This window comes from Marmota flaviventris, chromosome 20 (genome assembly GCF_047511675.1).
Source record: "Marmota flaviventris isolate mMarFla1 chromosome 20, mMarFla1.hap1, whole genome shotgun sequence".
NCBI classification, from domain to species: domain Eukaryota; kingdom Metazoa; phylum Chordata; class Mammalia; order Rodentia; family Sciuridae; genus Marmota; species Marmota flaviventris.
The window spans coordinates 19,761,744-19,781,232 of NC_092517.1; the positions used below are offsets into that span (position 1 = coordinate 19,761,744).

Here is a 19,489-nt window from a genome sequence, read left to right on the forward strand (position 1 = left end):
GATCTGGAGAGAGGAAAGAAGACAGGGCAGAGGCACCGTCGTTTGTTCTTGGTAAGTTTATTGGCATCACGTTCATCTCTTTACAGAAGAACTCGGCCCACACCTAGGATGTCGACCTCTGGAGGGGAGAGGCTCTCTGGTAAAGCAGGCTACGACGACGCGGGGCGGGTCCTGGGAAGGGGCAGAACTGCCGGGTTCCAACCAAGGGACCAAGGGGCTGGGTGGGCTCATAGAGGGCGCCCGTGAAGGGAGACGGAGGGGAAAAGAAAGAGGAGAAGAAGATCTGCCAGTCTGAGGAGACCACAACCCTGAAAGGAGTGCCTTCTAGAACAAAGGTAGAATCGCTAGGAGGGCAGATGTGGGGGGTTCTGCTTCCCTCTTACGAGCCAGATGCTGATCTACGGGGGGGAGACAGAGCGGGGGTCTCAAGTGAGGAGCGGAAGAGCAAAAGAAAAACAATAATAATAAAAAAGAGAAGGAAGGCGACACTTGTCGTTTGCAATAACAGCCGTTTATCCATTGCACACTGCGGGGGGCGAGTCAACCTTTCGGGGTGGGGAGGGGGGAAATTTCGACACAGAAGGATCTAGACCAGTTTTCCCTCTGGAGAGATGAAAAGCTTATCTGTTTTTGGCTCGAGTCTTTGAGAAGAAAAGGTGTCCATCATCCTTGTCGTGGTCACTGTACACAACACTGTCGCTAAGCGGGGGGTTCCCGGATTCTGAGCCTCTAGCGCTCTGCCATCCAGATGGGAGAAGGGGGGGTCCGACCCTCAGCCTTCGGGGACCTGGACACGTCATCCGAGCTCGGGTTCCACTGATTTTGCGCGCGCTTGTGTCTAACCGGTCGCATATATTAATGTCACTCTGGGTCCTCTCCTAGGAAGCCTTACATAATAAGTGGAGACTGTAGAAAGAGCTGATTAGTTCAAGGAACAGAGGCCAATGGGGCGTATAAAAGGTGGCCTGGCCGGGGGGAGGGGGGCCAGGGGACGCGGTGGCACCAGCCTGTGGGGGGTGGGGGTGGGGGGACCACACGACCTTTAAAAAAATCAGGTGACTCATGAGACACAGATCAACTGTAAACAGTCCTCTCTCCAGTGGACGAAATCGGAGGAGCTTCCCAGGCGGCTCTGGCCAGGGCGGAGTGGGAGCTGGCCTGTCCTGCTGCCGCAAGGGCTCACGGGAGGCCGCTGGCCCCCCCAGGAGCCGCACAGAGGTGGGCTGGTGTGTGTGTGTGTGTGTGTGTGTGTGTGTGTGTGTGTGTTGGGGTGACGGGGTGGGCTCTGGTGGCAGCGGGGGGAGAGGGCCCTGCTGTTCAGGGGTGAAGGCCTGTGTGTCCTGGGGTGAGGGCTCTGTGCTGGCGCCCACCGCCCCCTCAGCAGCTGCAGGTCTCGGCCGAGGGCTTGGCCCGGTCGTTCTTGTCCAGCTTGATGGGCTCGGGGAATTCGTTGTACAGCTCCACCTCCGTCTCCTGGGCAGGGGAGAGGGCTCGTGACGCAGGGGCGCGCTCCAAGGGCCCGCCCGCAAGGAGGCAGGCTCTGGGGTCCCCTCAGGGCACCAGGTGGCAGCAGCACCCAGCATACAGAGACCAGGCCACTCTGGCCAGAAGGCTCCCTGCCCTCTCAGTCCCCCAATCCCCCTTCAATCCCCAACTTTCCAGGTGCGGTGGCACATGCCTATCATTCTTGCTACTTGCGAGGCTGAGGCAGGAGGATCGCAAGTTGGAGGCCAGCCTCAGCCACTTAGCAAAGGTGGGACTGTAGCAGCTCAGCGAGACCCTGTCTGTAAACGTAATATAAAGAAAGGGCTGGGACGGGGCCCAGTGGGTAAGTGGCCCTGGGTTCAATCCCTGGCCCCTAAATAAATAAACAAACAAATGAATAAAAAGGGGGAGAGGGGCTCAAAGAGACTGGCACAGTGAACAGAGCCACAGAGGGCACTCGACCCCTGAGCCCCGTCTCCAGCCCTTTTTAGACTTTATTTAGAGACAGGGTCTCCCTGAGTTACTTAGGGCCTTGATAAACTACTGAGGCTGGCCTCCAACTGGGATCCTCCTGCCTCAGCCTCCAGAGCTTCTGGGATGGCAGGTGGGCACCACGGCTCCAGGTCTTTGGCAGGTTTTAGATGATTCACAAAACAGTGGAATCTGGGAGCTTCAGTGGAGCATGTCGTTCACACCTCCCCGGGCGCACACGTGGGGTCCCTGGCTATCCCCAGGAGAGGCTGCCGGGAGGCCGGGCTGGGCCAGCGCCAGGGCGGGGACACCCTACCTGCTTCAGCGCGTTCCTTGCGATCGTCTGGAAGGCCTGCTCTACGTTGATGGCCTCCTTGGCACTGGTCTCGAAGTAGGGGATGTTGTTCTTGCTGTAGCACCAGGCCTGGGCGCGCTTCGTGGCCACCTGCGGGACAACAGCGCACCTGACACAGCGCTCGGCCCCGCCCGGGAAGGAGGGCGGCCCCTCCACCTCGGCCAGTCGCTGTGCCCGTGGGTAGGTGGTGACCTGGGTCCACTCAAGTCACTTGTGAGAGGAGCAAGAAGCCAGCCCGGGGGTGAGGAGGGGGACGAGGGGCTTCTCCTAGGGCCTCCCTAGCAGCCTGTCCTGACGTGCGGTCCCCCGGGCCACAGAATCCTGCAGTTCCGCTCCCCGTGAACAGTGAAGGGGTCAGGACCACATCTTAGATGAACCTAGCTACGGGATTCTGATTCAGGGTCGGTCGTCCCCAGCGGCTCTGGAGGCTGAGGCAGGAGGACCGCAAGGTGGAGGCCAGCCTCGACCACTTAGTGAGGCGCTGAGCAACTCAGAAAGACCCTGTCTCTGAACCCTCCGCCAGCACCTGCCAAAACCCTCTGGCCTCAGCCAAGGACCTCCCACACCCTCGAGGCCCCCGGGGAGCCTCCGTGGGGACACCCGCCGTCCCCAGCACTCACTTGTCTGTTTTCGAGGTCGATCTTGTTCCCCAGCACGACGAAGGGGAAGTTTTCGGGGTCCCGGGGGCTGGCCTGGATGAGGAACTCGTCTCTCCAGCTATCGAGGGTTTTGAAGGTGTTGGGGGCGGTCACGTCAAAGACCAGGACGCAGCAGTCGGCGCCCCTGTAGAAGGCCACGCCGAGGGACTGGAACCGCTCCTGCCCGGCCGTGTCCCAGATCTGCAGAGAGCACGGGGGCTGAGCAAGTGCCGGGGGACAGGGACCGGACGGGGGCCACCCACCACCATCCACGAACTCGGGGTTCAGGAAGCAGAATTTCACACCGCAGTGTCCAAAATGACCCTGAAAACTGTGTCTACCAAGGAGGGGACACGGAGTCTGATGCTTGGGGACTCTGCTGGTTACATACATGGATAGAACGGGTGTCAAATTCAAGCCGTAGGCTTCAGACCTGTGTAGTCTGGGGGTGACGGAAATCAATAAACTCACTGAATTGTACATTTCTACCTGCATTTTTTTTTTTTGAGGGTACCTGGGATTGAACACAGGTTCACTTAACCCCTGAGCCCCGTCCCCAGCTCTTTTTCTATTTTATTTAGAGACAGGGTCTCGCCGAGTTGCTCAGGGCCTCGTAAGTGGCTGAGGCTGGCCTCCACCTTGTGATCCTCCTGCCTCAGCCTCCCGAGCCGCTGGGATGACAGGTGGGCACCACTGCGCCTGGCAGAAACCCAAAGATTTCTGACCTAAGCTTATTAAGGATGTGAAGAGACCAGTTAGAGCCGGGCATGGAGGTCAGTGCTTGTACTGGCAGCAGCTACTTAACCCAGCACCCTGGGTTCAATCCCTGGGACCAGAAAAGAGCCGAGTTAGAGACGTGCTGAAACACAGGCAGGGCCCGGGAAGGCAGCCAGCGCAAAGACTCAGAACAAACAAAAATTCACCCAGTTAAATGTGAATTTCAAAACAACTAAAAGCAATTTCACGGTGTCTTATTTTGCAGTGTGAAACTCACACTGAGGGCCGGAGGGCAGCGCCCTGAGAGGGCAAGGTCCCCAGGTTCAGGCCCGGGCCTGTCCCCACACTCGCAGAAAACTGAATTTAAACTGCCACCTGGCATTTTCTCCAGGGACACGAGCTGTGGCCCATTATCCACGGGGTGTGGCCAACAGGGGCGGTGGCGGCCTGGCCTGAAGACACACAGGGAGCAGGGCGGGGCCGCGAGGCTGGGGAGCGGCTCACCTGCATGGTGACTAGTCTGTCGTCCACCATCACCTCCTTGGTCAGGAAGTCGGCTCCTATCGTGGCTTTGTACTGGTTACTGAATTTCTTGTTCACATACTGGTTCATGAGTGACGTCTTCCCAACGCTAAGGGAGAAAAAGCACAAGTCTCAGTCACACAGGAGGGACAGGGACTGACGGTGGCACCTGTAGCTTCTTTTTTTTGGTAACAGGGGTTGAACCCAAGGGTGCTTAACCCCTGAGCCCCGTCCCCAGCCCTTTTTATTTATATTTTATTTAGAGACAGGGTCTCGCTGAGTGGCTCAGGGCCTCCCTAATTTGCTGAGGCTGGCCTCTAACTTGCGATCCTCCTGCCTCAGCCTCCCAAGCTGCTGGGATGACAGGCGTGGGCCACCGATATTTGCAACTTCACAAGGAGCCTGCCTGTTTCGAAGGAGAGCAAGGAACCAAGGCCCCTGTCCCCAAACATCCCTGCATGACACACTGGAAAATGTGCATTTCTGCTGGGCTAAAGATCCAGGGTGGGGTTGGGGGTGGGGCTCAGTGGCAGAGCTGCTGCCTGGCACGCATGAAGCCCGGGTGCCACCCCCAGCTCAGCAACAGACATAAACAAACAAAAGCCGGACACAGATGTGCACCAGATGCTGAAAAGTGGCTGGTAAGTTTCGGTTCAGGCGACTCCGGTGACACAACTGGGCATGATTCCTTTCCCTCCCAGAAGGACGTCAGTAAATACACTCCTTCTAAAATAAGCTCCAGGAGTAAGATCGCTCCACGATTCTAAAAATACCACAGTAGTCTCCGGTGCTTCTCTATTTAGTGGTTGTTATTTGGCTTAATGAAGTCATACGAGGAGGCAGCTGCTGGCTTTGAACAGACACCTAATGACACACGCCAAGTTTAAAACCTGAGGCAGAGATTATTTATTTTTTTGGGGGGGAGAAGGGATTGATCTCAGTGGCACCCAACCCCTGAGCCACATTCTCAGACCTTTTTCTATTTTATTTAGAGACAGGGTCTCACTGAGTTGCTTAGCACCTCGCCTTTGCTGAGGCTGGCCTCCACCTTGCGATCCTCCTGCCTCAGCCTCCCGAGCTGCTGGGAGGACAGGTGTGCACCACTGCACCTGGCCCGAGGCAGAGATTATTACCAATATGTAACCAGACCAGAATCTACCTCAAAGCAAGCTTCTCCAAGGATTTTTTTCAGCAGGAGACCATGTGTGATTGTTTTGGTGACCAGGTTAGAGCAGGCTCAAGATAACAGAAAAGCCTGCCTCATGACCAATAGTATCACCTTGCTTTCCCACAAAGGGACAAGTTCGTGCTCATGTGCAGAGGACCTGAAAGCATACCTAGCCCCAGGCCGTGCTCTCTGACCCAGACCACCTGCACCAGACCTTCCAGGGGAGGCGGGGGGCCGCGAGGGAACAAGGCCCGGGGATCCTTTTCCGGCAAGTCCATGAAACACAGGCCCCAGAGCAGAGTCCTGACAGCACAGGGCTTGCAGGAGCAGGGGACCGAGTGCCCACCCTGCTGGTCTGGGGCCAGACAAATACGAGCTTGTTCAAGGCTCCTCCAGATTCCAGTAAGCCAGCCAAGAGCAAAACCACCCGCCTTGGCTTTTGTTTTTGTTCTTGGTCCTAGGGATTGAACCCAGGGGCACTCAACCCCTGAGCCCCGTCCCCAGCCCTATTTTGTTTAGAGACAGGGTCCTGCTGAGTTGCTTAGGGCCTCACTAAGTGGCTGAGGCTGGCTTTGAACTCGAGATCCTCCTGCCTCAGCCTCCCAAGTTGCTGGGATGACAGGCGTGCGCCACTGCAGCTGGCTAATTTTCAGTGTTAGTTTTGAAACAGGCAGCCTCCAAGCCGTCATGGATCACATCAGACACCAGGTCTGGAAGGCCTCCCAGAGCATTTAATGAGCCACTAGAGTTAGTTCCTCGTTGGGTGGGAAATATGGATGCAGACCCCGGCCTTGGGGTGTCAGGTCAGCATCACAGGACAATGTCACCCAGGCCTGCAGAAGCCGCATTTGGTGGGCAGATGCCAGCAGCAGGAATCTCCCTGAGCAGGACTCTCTAGTCTGGCTGCTGGGAGCAGAGGGCAATCCGCGAAGCTGGCCATCATTAGGTAAGTTCAAAAAGCATCCTTGTCCCTTAAAAGTCATGCTAGCCACCACGGAACACGCGTTACATAATAAAGGGTCATTCAAATGTCTTCAGGACCCTAAGCAGCAGGGAGGGAAAGGCCAAGAGCAGAATAGGGTGATGTCAGGCAGCCCAGGGGCGTGGTCTGGGGAGGGCGTGGTCTGGGGAGGGCGTGGTCTGGGGAGGGCGTGGTCTGGGGAGGGCGTGGTCTGGGGAGGGCGTGGTCTGGGGAGGGCGTGGTCTGGGGAGGGCGTGGTCTGGGGAGGGCGTGGTCTGGGGAGGGCGTGGTCTGGGGAGGGCGTGGTCTGGGGAGGGCGTGGTCTGGGGAGGGCGTGGTCTGGGGAGGGCGTGGGGAAAGCGGTGCTCCCAGCCAACAGGGCAGCTGGGCATCCTGGGGAACACTCACCCCGAGTCTCCCAGGATGATCACCTTGAGCAGCACTTTCTTCCTCGAGGTCATGCTTCACACTGCGGGAGGAAAGGAGAGGGAACCATGAGCAGAGGGAGCAAGAAGAGAAGTGAGCCTGGCGCAGCCCCAGGGGCCCTGCTAGGGGGACAGGGTGTCCTCAACCCCCCAGGTGGCAGAGCTCAGCCCTCGACACTCACACCTCTGCTGATGGGCCACTTCCTCAGACAGGCAACCCCTGCGACTCAACGGCCCAGTGCTCCCAACTTCTCGTCCTGGGGTCTGAACTCAGGGGCGCTTAACCTATGAGCCCCTTTTTCTATTTTATTTAGAGCCAGGGTGTCACAGTTGCTCAGGGCCTCGCTAAGGGGCTGAGGCTGGCCTCCACCTTGCGATCCTCCTGCCTCGGCCTCCTGATCTGCTGGGATGACAGGCGGGGCCAGGCCCCCTCCATTAAATACTGTCATTAGTATTAAGGTGGCATACGGCATAGGGATGATCTCAATTCTTCCCTTGCTAAGGGAGGTTTGTTAACTAATATGAGTATTTTAAAGGCCCTTGAAATAGAATGACAACTTGTTTTCTCCAGAACAGCTTTTTTTCTAATTTTTTTTTAAGTTGTAGGTGGGCACAATACCTTTATTTCACTTATTTATTTTTATGAGGTGCTGAGGATGGAACCCAGGAGCACTCTACCACTAAGCTACAATCCCAGCCATTTTTTATTTTGAGGCGGTGTCTCATTAAGTTTCCAAGGCTGGCCTCCAACTTGCGATCCTCCTGCCTCAGCCTCTGGAGCACCTGGGATTACAGGAAGACAGTGGGTGCTGTGCCCAACTTAGAGAAGTGTAGGCTTCGAAGGTACCAACTTGAACTTGAACCAGCTCCAAACACTGAGAAATGCCTCTCTCCAGTGATATTGTGTGTGTGTGTGTGTGTGTGTGTGTGTGTGTGTTTGTTTTAAACTGGGAACTGAAACCAAGGGCACTTTACCACAGAGCTATATCCCCAGCCCTTTTTATTTTTTGAGACAAACTACCCAGCCTGGCCTCCAACTATTGATCCTCCTGCCTCGGCCTCCCAAGTAGCTAGGATCATAGGCACTGCCACCCCATCTGGCCTGCTATGTTATCCAAGACTGTGCTCTGTACCTGACCATGAAAAAAATCCAAATCACTCTGCCTTCCAAACCAGCAGACGTCAAGGCTCACAGCAAGGTAGGTAAGCAATATTGCTCATTAGGTTTTGGGAAAGGTCTTGGGGAGGCATCTGAAGTCACATACTACCAAGACTCTGGTCAAGAAGTTGAACAGCGGGTCTGGTTATAGACACACTCTATTATTTTGGGGGTGGGGTGGGTGGGTACCGGGAACTGAATCCAGGAGCACTTACCACTGAGCCACACTTTATTTCATTTAGACATAGGGTCTCGCAGAGTTGCTGAGGCTGGCCTCGAACTTGCGATCCTCCTGCCTCAGCCTCCTGCCCCAGAGGAGCTTTAATTGGAGTGAGCAGTCTGGTCAACAAACAGCTTCTAGATAATTCAATTCCAGTGACTAAGTGGGCACAGCTACGGGGTTGTGAAGAAGCAGAAGGCTGGGGACCTCTTTCCAGAGAAAGACCATAAAATGCCAAAGTGAAATCAAAAGCAACCTCAACAGGACCTACAAGCCAGGAGGGGAAGGAAGTGGGGCTGGCTGCAGAACACAGCTTTGCTTGATGAGCAAAGGGAACAGAGATACAAACAGCCGGGCGCAACGGTGCACACCCTGTCATTCCAGAGGCTTGGGAGGCTGAGGCAGGAGGATGGCAAGGTGGAGGCCAGCCTCACCAACTTAGTGAGGCTCTAAGTGACTCAGCGAGACCCTGTCTCTAAATAAAATACTTTAAAAAAAGGTGACAGATGGGAGGAGCTGACCTCTGCAGGTGTCTAGTGTCTGGTAGGCTAGATGACACTGTCACGGCCCAGGGCTTGACAAACACCCACAGAAATTCCTAAAGGTTTCCAACAGCAAGACCGAACCCAGGTACATGAGAAGGAACGGTCCTCCTGGGGACTGTCAACAATCCTTGGCTGTGACATCTTACTTGCTGTTAATCCCTGACAAGCTTCAGAGAAGGCGCAGTGGGAACTGTCAGGGGACTGGAAGGAGAGAGGGGGGACGGTTGGGGTGTCCACAGAGCAGCTGGGGACCAGGGGCTGGGCGGAGTTCCCTGGGGCCTGGCCAAGGAGACAGCTGGGAGGTGGCGCAGGCCCCAGGACCTGGGGCCACCCAAGCCAGGACCTAGGCGGGTGCAGGAGAGCAGCCACCCAGTGCCAAATGCCTGGTCCAGGTGAGCTTCCTGCTCCTCTGACTGTCCCCACAGCGCCGTGACCTCAGGCAGGCCTGGCTCCCCTGGGAGTCCCCATGTCCAGGCGCCCGAGGCCTGTCTTCCTGGACACCACTCCCCATGTGGCAGAGACCAGATGGGCTTTTTGTGGTGTAGATACCCACCCTCAGGTGGCTGCCCTGTTGAGACTCGTCCCCTAGGCCCACCTGAGGTGGAGGGACGCTAGATTCTCTTATTCAAATAAAGATTCTTAAGTTGGACGTGGGCGCATGCGCGTTATCCCAGCGGCTCGGGAGGCTGAGGCAGGAGGGTCGCCGCGGGTCTGTGGACAGCGTCTGTCTGTTTGGCAGGCCTGGGCGCTGAACCTCGGGCTTTGCACCTGTCGCACAAACCGGGGGGCTCTGTCCCCAGCCCGTTCTATTTTGATTTGAGACAGGATCTCACCCAGTGGCCCAGGGTAGCCCCAGATTCGCCATCCTCCTGCCTCAGCTTCCTCAGTAGCTGGGATCACAGGCGTGAGTCACTGTGCCCAGTGGACAACGTGGTTTAAATCCAGTCCTATTTCCAAATATTGTCAGGACCTTGGGCAAAAATTTCTCAGCTCTCACACCAAGAGCACAATCCCTAAAAAGGGCTGCCAAACTGGATGCCATCAAAATCAAGAACTTCTGCTCTTTTTTGGGGGGGTAGGTGGGTGGAGGTACTGGGAATTGAACCCAGGGGTACTTCATCACTCCAGCCCTGTGTTGATATTTGATTTAGAGACAGGGTCTCGCTGAGTTGCTCAGGGACTTGCAAAGTGGCTGAGGCTGGCCTCCACCTTGCGATCCTCCTGCCTCAGCCTCCCAAGCCGCTGGGATGACAGGTGTGTGCCACTGCGCCCGGCTCCCCTGAGGTTTTAGTTGGTCCCAGTCCTAATCCTCTGGGCTGCTGTAAACCACGTCACCCTGGTCTGCTCCATCGGACACAGGTGACTCCGTGCCACCAACCCTTCTGCTGGACAGCAAGCCAGGACAGTGCGCGACGCTGAGTCGCAAGGACAACGTCAGACAGCCCAAGAGGTCCTGTGTGAATACTGTTGGGAGCACAGGACGGGTCCCTAGCACACATGGTGGGAGGGACAGGGCCACATGGGCCATGCTCTTCCCCTCTGGCTTCCTGATTTTAAAATTACCTCCCAAGAACGTCTGGAAATCAAAAGCCAAGAGCTGCCCGTGATTTCCTAGGAGATCCAAGAGAACTCTGCACCACTGAGACACAAACTCGTCCTTTTTCTTGGGTGGGGGACACAAATTCGGATGAACAAGACTATTTCATTAAAGATGGTACTCAGTGGGCGCAGTGGGGCACGTCTGTCATCCCAGCTGCTCCGGAGGCTGAGGCAGGAGGATCGCAAATTGGAGGCCAGCCTCAGCCACTCAGCGAGGCCCTGTCTTTACATAGGCCGTGACGACCTTAATAACCATGGTTAACCCTATCACTCACTGTCATTAATCGTGGAACAGACATTGTAAGGCACCTTTGAAGTACCGTCACAAAGATACACACTACCGGGCACATACCTACTGTATACATACGTACACATACACTCTGATGCACCCTGTAATCCCACCTGCTTGGGAGGCTGAGGCAGGAGGATCACAAGTCGAAGGCCAGCCTCAGAAACTTAGTGAGATTCTGTCTCAAAATTTAAAAAGGGCCAATGCTGGCTGCCCTTGAACTTATGTATTTTATTTAGAGACAGGGTCTCCCTGAGTTGCTTAGGGCCTCGCCATTGCAGAGGCTGGCCTCCAACTTGCGATCCTCCTGCCTCAGCCTCCAGAGCCTCTGGGATGACAGGTGTGCGCCACTGCGACAGGCCCAACCAATCCTTTTTTGTTTCAATGCCGCCAGGAGTTTTGAATTTATTAGCATAAAGTTATAAAAAGCACCCTTCGTGATGATCTATGTGACGCGCTGCGGTAGACCTTATATAACTTGCAGGGGGAAGACATCCAAGCCACCCTTCCCACAATACAATTTTGCTGCACTGAATACCACAAAGTTTATTTTTATTTTACAACAGATTAAACAAAAAAAGCTCACTTTAAGGTAACTGGCAAGATGGGGGTGAGACCTGCGGCCAAGTTCAGGGGGAAGAAAGAGCCAAGAGAAAGGCTCCCTCCGTCTTGCAGCCCAGAGGAGATCAATGCTGGGGGAAGGCCGTCCCAGGTGGGTGGCAAGGCCACGTGACAACATGAAGCCCAGTGCCTCTTGGGGGTGCCGAGGACCCCCTGATCCATTCAGTACACTGACTTCTGTGCATCCGGGTCCTGACCCCGTAATTCAGCTACCCCCCCCTTTTGGCCCTAAGGATTGAACCCAGGGGCCCTTGACCCCTGAGTCCCGTCCCCAGCCCTTTTTATCTTTTATTTAGAGACAGGGTCTCCCTGAGTTGCTCAGGGCCTCACTAAGTGGCTGAGGCTGGCCTCCACCTTGCGATCCTCCTGCCTCAGCCTCCCGAGCTGCTGGGATGACACGCGTGGGCCACTAGATGGCCTCATTTCTGGAGAAGAGTCGGCTGTGCAGAACCACGTCCTGAAGATCTAAATAAAGGACTGTGAGCTCAGACGTCAGGCCGACCAGGAGGCAAGTCTTAACATGCAAGGACTACTCAGAGATGAGTGACCTTACAATCAGCATTGGTTCATTTGCCAAGTGCCTGAGATATGAAGATGACTCAGGGGTTCTCCTGCTTTCGGCCTGGTTTAATGAGATGCTGCGTAAGCAAACAGGGGACAATGGTGTATCTGTGATGTTGCAGGAATACAGTCAAGGCTTCTTTTCTTTTGGTACCAGAGATTGAATCCTGGGACACTTAACCACTGAGCCCTGTCCCCAGCCCTTTTTATATTTTATTTAGAGACAGGGTCTCGCTGAGTTGCTTAAGGCTTTCCTAAGTGGCTGAGGCTGGCCTCCAGCTTGCGATCCTCCTGCCTCAGCCTCCTGAGCCGCTGGGATTATAGGTGTGTGCCACTGTGTCCGCTTCAGGGGTGGGATGTGGTTGAGTTCAGCGAACCCCAACTTTAAAATGTGTGTATGTGTATGTATATGAGTTGCTATAGTTGAAGGTCTGAAACGACAAACAATTGTCATCAGGAGAAACTCTCAACACATAATAAGGTCTGGAACTGATCGGGAATCCAGCCTAGACCTCAGATGGAGGCTTACAGAAAGCTTTCCAAAAAGGAGGCTGAATCTCTAAGCTGAGCACAGAGATGGTCTTCCAGGGTAAGGACTGAACCAGAAAAGTCACCACTAGTCCCACGTGTCATATTTCAGTATAATCTAGAAGCTGAGTATCTCTCTGAAGCTGTTTCCTTGAACTTGGCCACTACACTGGGCTTTTCTAAAGCTTTTAAGACAAAAAAGTATCCCTTTGCTGGGTGCGATGGCACATGCCTATAATCCCAGCAGCTCGGGAGGCTGAGGCAGGAGGATCACGAGGCTGGGGTTGTGGCTCAGTGGTGGAGTGCCTGCCTCCTACGTGGGAGGCCCTGGGTTCGATCCTCAGCAGCACATAAAAATGAATAAATAAAATAAAGGTATTGTGTCCATCGACAAGTAAAAAAATTAAAAAAAAAAAAAAAGAAGGCCAGCCTCAACCAAAGCGAGGCCCTAAGCAACTCAGCGAGACCCTGTCTCTAAATACCCTAACGGGGCCTGCCCACTGGAGGTTTCGGGGAACGAGGTCCCTGCGAGTCTCCAGCACAAGCTAAGCTCTTCAGTGAAGGAGGAAATGCTAACCAGGGCATCCCAGGTTTTATAACACTTTGCTTCTATTTTGAAAGTTCCACCACTGCAAAATAGGCTGAGAGAGACTCAAACTTAAAAAAAAGTCATCCCCAATTTGTGCCTGCCATAACTCAGCCAGAGAAAGGTTCGCCCACTTCGCGAGACCCCCAGGCCGGGCCCAGTGGCCCACGCCTGTCATCCCAGCAGCTCCGGAGGCTGAGGCAGGAGGATCGCAAGGTGGAGGCCAGCCTCAGCCACTTAGCAAGGCCCTGAGCAACTCAGGGAGACCCTGTCTCTAAACAGGGCTGGGGATGGGGCTGAGGGGTTAAGTGCCCCTGAGTGCCATCCTCAGTACCCTCCCCCAAAGGATCCCCTGCCTGAAGCCATCCATGACTCACAGGAGAACTGGGCTGTGTGTCACCTGAGCAATAAATACTGAAGCCATTAGGCAGGGAAGGCCGCTTTGGGGAACTCCCAGTCGGAATCCACGGGTTTGAGAAGGCCCCGAGCCAGGCAGTGCCCTGTTCTTGGTCCCTCTCAAGTTCTAGCCCAGCCCAGAGACAGCGAGGAGCTGTTGGGGTCACACAGCCTCTGGGGGCTGGGTGTGGCCTGCCAGCATGCCCTTCAACCTGAGTGCTGCAAACTCCGCCCACGGGAAAGCTGACGTCCTCGATGTACTTCGAGGGGCTGAGACACGGTTTAGCCCGCCTTCTTGCTCTGGGACAGCGCTTCAATGTCACTGGGAAACCCCATTTCACGAGGAGAGGCCTGTCTGTGGATCAGCTGATGATGTAGGGTGGCTCTCTTTTTTTCTGTTTTTCTTGGTCCTGGGGATTGAACCCAGGGCTGCTCAACCCCTGAGCCCCCTCCCCAGCCCTTTTCATATTTTCTTTAGAGACAGGGTCTTCAGGAGTTTGCTTAGGGCCTAAGCTGTTGAGGCTGGCCTCCAACTTGTGATCCTCCTGCCTCAGCCTCCAAAACCCCACTGGGATGACCGGTGTGGGCCACTGCACCTGGCTTTGAGTTTATTTTATTTTTTTTTTCCTTTGGTTGGTGTTATTCTGGGAACATATAGCTGTCCCCCACCCCTTCTTTTTGTCCTGGTGCATTATAGCTGGACATACTGGTGACATGTCACATAATCGCTCAGGCACACAACACAACAATAGCATCTGGCCAAGATCACTCCCCTTATTTCCCCCTTTCTCTGTCTCAGTTCCTCCCGGATGAGATTGAGTTTTGAGAAATGTACTTTGCAGTGATTTGATCCTTGTGCAAACACCCTGGGTGTGTTTACGCAGGCTCAGACGGCTCCAAGGCCACCAGGTACCTAACTGTTGGGGCTCAGTATCATCAACGCAGCTTGTTGCTGACCGAGACGTCATGACGCATCACGTGGTGAAGGGGTCCTAGGTTTTAGGCATGCACTTGGGGTCCCAAAAGGTGTCCCCTGAAGATCAGGGGACAGCTACTGTACTGTATTTCTCTGCTGCAGGATTGCCTTTGGGTTCTTTAGACATAATTCCTCTCTTTCTTAATATTCTTTAAAAAAAAAGATTTTTTTTTTTTTTTTGGTCCCAGGGATTGAACCCAGGGGTGCTTAGCCACTGAGCCCCATCCCCAGCCCTTTTCTGTATTTTATTTAGAGACAAGATTCTAGCTCAACGGGGTGGAGGGACCAACCTTTAGAATACCTTGCATTGCCCCTTGCTGAGCACTGGTCTCCGTGTGTTGGTGTCATTAAATATCAGTGCCCCCTTCTGATCTCTAGACATCGACCAAATTCAATCGATTCTTGAAATGCTGCTAGTTGTCTCAGCAGCCAATGCACACCTATACCTGCGGGACACACAGATGTGATCTGTCCTCTGGCTGAGATAAACAGTGACAAGTCACTGATGGAGTGTCTTCCTTACCCCACCCCCCAGAGAAGAGAAGAGGACCTCGGGAAAGGGTGTGAGATGCAGCAGAAGGAAATGAAGACCTGCAGAGGCTCACGCCTGTCAACCAGCAGCTCGGGAGGCTGAGGCAGGAGGATCGCAAGTTAGAGGCCAGCCTCAGCCACTTAGCAAGGCCCTCAGCAACTCAGTGAGACCCTGTCTCTAGGTAAAATAGAAAATGGGCTGGGGATGGGGCTCAGGGGTCAAGTGCCCCTGAGTTCAATCCCTGGTTTAAAAAAAAAAAAAAATCTGTCATTTTTGTATGTCAACACCACCCCGCCCCGCAAAAATAAATAAATAAATAAACAAATACAGAAATAAATAAAAACCCTAGGAATTTCATAGGGCTCGACACTGTCACCAGCTGAGACAGGACAAAGATTTGTTTTTAAGATGTGCCTTTGCTCTATCAACATATCCTCACCTACTGTCACACACACACACAGAACTCAAGGGCCCCTAAAGTCTGATACCAAAGTTCTATCTTCCTACCAACTGCCCACCCTCTCCTGTAGGTGGCTCTTCATGGGTCCAAATAGCCAAGAGAAAACTCTCTCCAGGGCAAAGCCTGCAAAGCCCCAGCATTTTCCAAGCAACACCCAGCACCCAGCACCCAGCACCCAGCACTCAGCACCCAGCACCCATAACTCAGCACCCAGCACCCACAATGCTTGCAGCAGAGGACGACACATCCCTCCCCCAGCACCAGAGTTAGGACTTGGTGTTCTCTATGGCAGCAGGGGCAGCAGAAGAACCAACTAGATTCTCAGGTTCTGAGAAGCAAGCACAGTCTTAACAGCTGAAGTCACTCACTACCGCCACACGCCAGGCCAGCCAGCACCAGCGACCTTTCAGAGAGAACAAGAGAGCAGAGGGCAGAACTGGCTGACCTGGGGTACTCCTGCTCTCTCCATCTAGAGGGCCACTGTTGCCGGGCATGGGGGTACACGTGTGATCTCAGTAGCCCTGGAGGCTGAGGCAGGAGGATCGCAAATTGGAGGCCAGCCTCAGTAACTTAGTGAGGCCTTGAGCAACTCAGGGAGGAGGCCACTCAAAACAGTGGCCTCTAAATGAAACATAAAAAGGGCTGGGGCTGGGGGCTGGGTTGTGGCTCGGTGGCAGAGCACTTGCCTGGTGCGTGTGAGGCACTGGGTTCCATCCTCAGCACCACATAATCCCAGCGGCCTAGGAGGCTGAGATAGGAGGATCGCAAGTTGGAGGCCAGCCTCAGCCACTTAGTAAGGTTCTGAGCAACTCAGGGAGACCCTGTCTCTAAATAAAATACAAAATAGAGCTGGGGACGGGGCTCAGTGGTCAAGTGCCCCTGATTTCAATCCCTGGCACAAAAATAAATAAGTAAATAAATAAAAATCAAAGGCAATTGTTTTTCCCAGCCCGAACTGCTAACATTCCTACAAAAACTGGCCCAATGGTCTGGTCTATTGGTGAAAAAGGATCAACCCCTTTTATTTGTCAAAATTGATAAATAAAACAGAAAAAAATATATATATTTTTTGGAATGCAAAGCCTGAGAGAGTCCTATAGAAGCTGCCATGAATAAGTCTCTAGCAGGAGTGACAAAGAAATCTGATTTGTCAAAGTTTGACAACAGTCAAGAGGAAACAGACTGCAGATTATGAAGGGACTGTGTCCAACCCAGAGAGCAGACCAGAGAGGGCAGGACTCCTGTGCCTAAAAGCTTCAGGAGCAGAATTCAAATCTAACACCTACGGGAGGAGAGGGGGGACAGCAGGTCACTGGATGGGACGAAGGGAGGGGAGGGACTGGGAGAGACAGGGGAGTGAATGGACGTCACTTGCCCATGTTCACAGAGGAACCCACGACCAGGGACACCCCACAGCAGGTCCAGCCACAGGAGTGGGACGTCACACCCCGTGTAGGTGGGACCTGTCAGAATGCACTCGGCTTTTCTGGAGAGCTCAGAAGAACCAAGAGCAAATGAAAAACCATCTAGTTCTTGGGTGTTCAAGGTTCTTAATTTTTAATCCACGAGGGAGCAGGAACACAAAGATTAGAAGATAGGTAGTTTTCGGGCTCTGTGGTAGACCCCTTGCCTGCCCTGTGTGAGGCCCTGGGTTCGAGTCTCAGCACCACATATTCAAAAAACAAATCAATAAAGTCCATCAATAACTAAGAAAAATATTTTTAAAAAGAAGATATGTCTTTTCCCCCCACCAAGTTCCCCCAGGGCTTCCTCGGGGTCAGGAATCAAGTTTTCTGCCATTTGTACAGCTATTCCGTGCACAGGCCTGGGACATAGTAGGTGTTCAATAAAACCCACCAGCCACACAATTGCCCAGTAGGTATAAGAGACACATGGGGAAGGGAAGGGAAGATTTCCCATCAAATGAAGGACCAGGACAAAGGATAGAAAGAGCAACAATTGAATAAGGAGCAAATACGTGTTCGAGTCCAACTCGGGTTCTAAGAAAGAAACTCAGGCGGCTGACGAAAAGACACCAGGCAGAGACGCAAACAAGGAGCCGGCTCCGGAGACGTAGTGCAGCAGAAGAGTTAAAAAAAGACGAGTGTGGGTGGGAAACTGGCGTGTGGTCAAATAATTTCTAGTCAAGTGAGGAAAGGACTCACAATAAAATACGGGGGACAACCAAGCGACTGCAAGGACCCTGACTTCATACTGAAAAGCCCCAGATGGGCTGCGAACTAGAGTAAGCACTGCTTTTACCTTCCTGGGGATGGGGAGGGCTGAGTGCCACGTAAGACCCAGAAAACAAAACCATGTGACAGAGAAGTTTCTATACCTCAAAAACACACCCTCACCAGGCCGGGTGGCTACTCGTGTCTAATCCCAGCAGCTGGGGAGGCTGAGGCAGGAGGATCGCAAGGTGGAGGCCAGCCTCAGCCACTTAGCAAAGCCCTGAGCAACTCAGCGAGACCCTGTCTCTGAATAAAAGATAAAAAGGGGCTGGGGACAGGGTTCAGGGGTGAAGCGCCCCTGGGTTCCATCCCTGGGACCAAAAAAGAAAAAGAATCCCTTCTTCCCTCTCATGAAGAAATTAATGGCCCTGGCTTCATGTAGGTGGCTTTCAAAACAGCTCCTGGGTCCTTTAAATTTCTGGTCGTGTCATCTTGCCAGTTAGGATATTGTGAAAGCCACAGCAACATGACCCCGCGCCCGGGAGTGTCGACACAGGGAAGGCTGAGAGTCTGCCACACGCTGAGCCACACTGTGGTCCTGCTTAGGGCCACCACAGTCCTGTGGCTTCTGACATGGTGATTTCAGGCGACAGGAAGGATTGACGAGCGTTCCTTCTCTTCCCCTGTCACCTGACACAGCAGGTGCGCCCGGCCATGTCTCCACTGAAGGCCACCTGGGAAGGTTCTTTGAGTTTTTGGACACAATGCTCAATCTTTGGAGGAAGAACAGGTAGATAGATCAGCCTGGGACCTAGACTTCAGACCCGCGTTCCCAGGGCTGGCAAGACACACAGACGAAATCCAGTCACAATATCACTGTGACAAAGTCAGAAGGTTCAGTAAAAGGTGAGAACAGAGCGGGCGCAGCAGCGCACGTCAGTCATCCCAGTGACTCTGGAGGCTGAGGCAGGAGGATCGCGAGTTAGAGGCCAGCCTCAGCCACTTAGCCAGGCTGTGAGCAAGTCAGGGAGACGCTGCCTCAAATTTAAAACCATAAAGGGCTGGGGATGGGGCTCAGGGGTTACGTGGCCCGGATTGAATCTGGTAACTCCCCTGTCCCCCTCAAAAAAAGGTGACACCAAGTTTGACTCAGGCAGGATGCCAACAGGTGGGCGCAGGACAGAGCTGAGGGAGGCCGCGGAGGAAGCAGGGACCACAGAGCAGCCAGGAGAAGGTAGGGTCTGTGCGGGAGGGTGAGGCCAGGGGGGCACAGGGAGGCCATGGCCAAGGGCAGTAGGAAACCTGGGCCTCTACAGAGGAGTCCAGAACCCAAGGCCCCCGCACCACCAGGGGTGGGTCTAGGGCGAGAAGGCACCATGGGGGGCAGGCAGGTGTCTGAGAGGACTCAGAGGGTTAGGGTCCCCACACTGACGCCGAACTCCGTGAGGACAGGCCATTTTTAAAATTTTATTATTTATTTTGGTATTATTTATTTTATTATCATTTTTAAACTTATTTTTCTGGTGCCAGGGATTGAACCCAGGGGCCCTCCACCCCTGAGCCCCGTCCCCAGCCCTTTTCCTATTTTATTTAGAGACAGGGTCTCGCTGAGTTGCTTAGAGACTTGCTAGATGGTGGAGGCTGGCCTCCACCTTGCGATCCTCCTGCCTCAGCCTCCCAAGTCTCTGGGATAACGGGCATGCATCACCCACGGTGCCCAGCCAACGAAGCCTCTTTTAGAATCTGAACAGCAAAGTGACCACGGTAGGAAACCACCAGGGAGCCCTTCTTTCCCCACCAGTACCTACTACAAGCCAACGCCGCCCAAATATTTCCAGCTCTGAGCCTCCCAGGTGCCCGGTAGGATCACGGCTCTTGATTCCTTGTGTGGGGTGACTCACTGTGGCCCAGGATTTGCAAGCAGAAGGGACAGGGAACAATTAACTGTGGGCTCAGAGCCTCCGGTAGTTCCTGCTCCTTTGCCAACACAAACCAGCACATTCCACACCAGGAAGAAGGAGCCGGGCTGGGGTGGGGCTGTGGTGGCTGCTCACTCAGCCCCAGGCACTGGGTTCCAGCCCCACACAGGGGAAAAGAGAAA

The 19,489-nt window shown here is 54.0% G+C and overlaps 1 protein-coding gene across 1 annotated transcript in view; it reads right to left on the minus strand.

Moving 5' to 3' along the window:
• Positions 1-41: 41 nt before the first annotated feature.
• Rab7a (RAB7A, member RAS oncogene family) overlaps positions 42-19,489 on the minus strand; it is a 28,747-nt gene continuing 9,299 nt past the window's right edge. Inside the window, exons 2-6 of the mRNA XM_071605925.1 lie at positions 6,726-6,786; positions 4,171-4,297; positions 2,932-3,150; positions 2,273-2,401; positions 42-1,473 (exon numbers count right to left, since the gene is read on the minus strand). Of these exons, the coding sequence (XP_071462026.1) occupies positions 1,378-1,473; positions 2,273-2,401; positions 2,932-3,150; positions 4,171-4,297; positions 6,726-6,778 (624 nt within the window). The 5' untranslated portion in view covers positions 6,779-6,786 and the 3' untranslated portion in view covers positions 42-1,377. The remainder of the gene's footprint in view (positions 1,474-2,272; positions 2,402-2,931; positions 3,151-4,170; positions 4,298-6,725; positions 6,787-19,489) is intronic.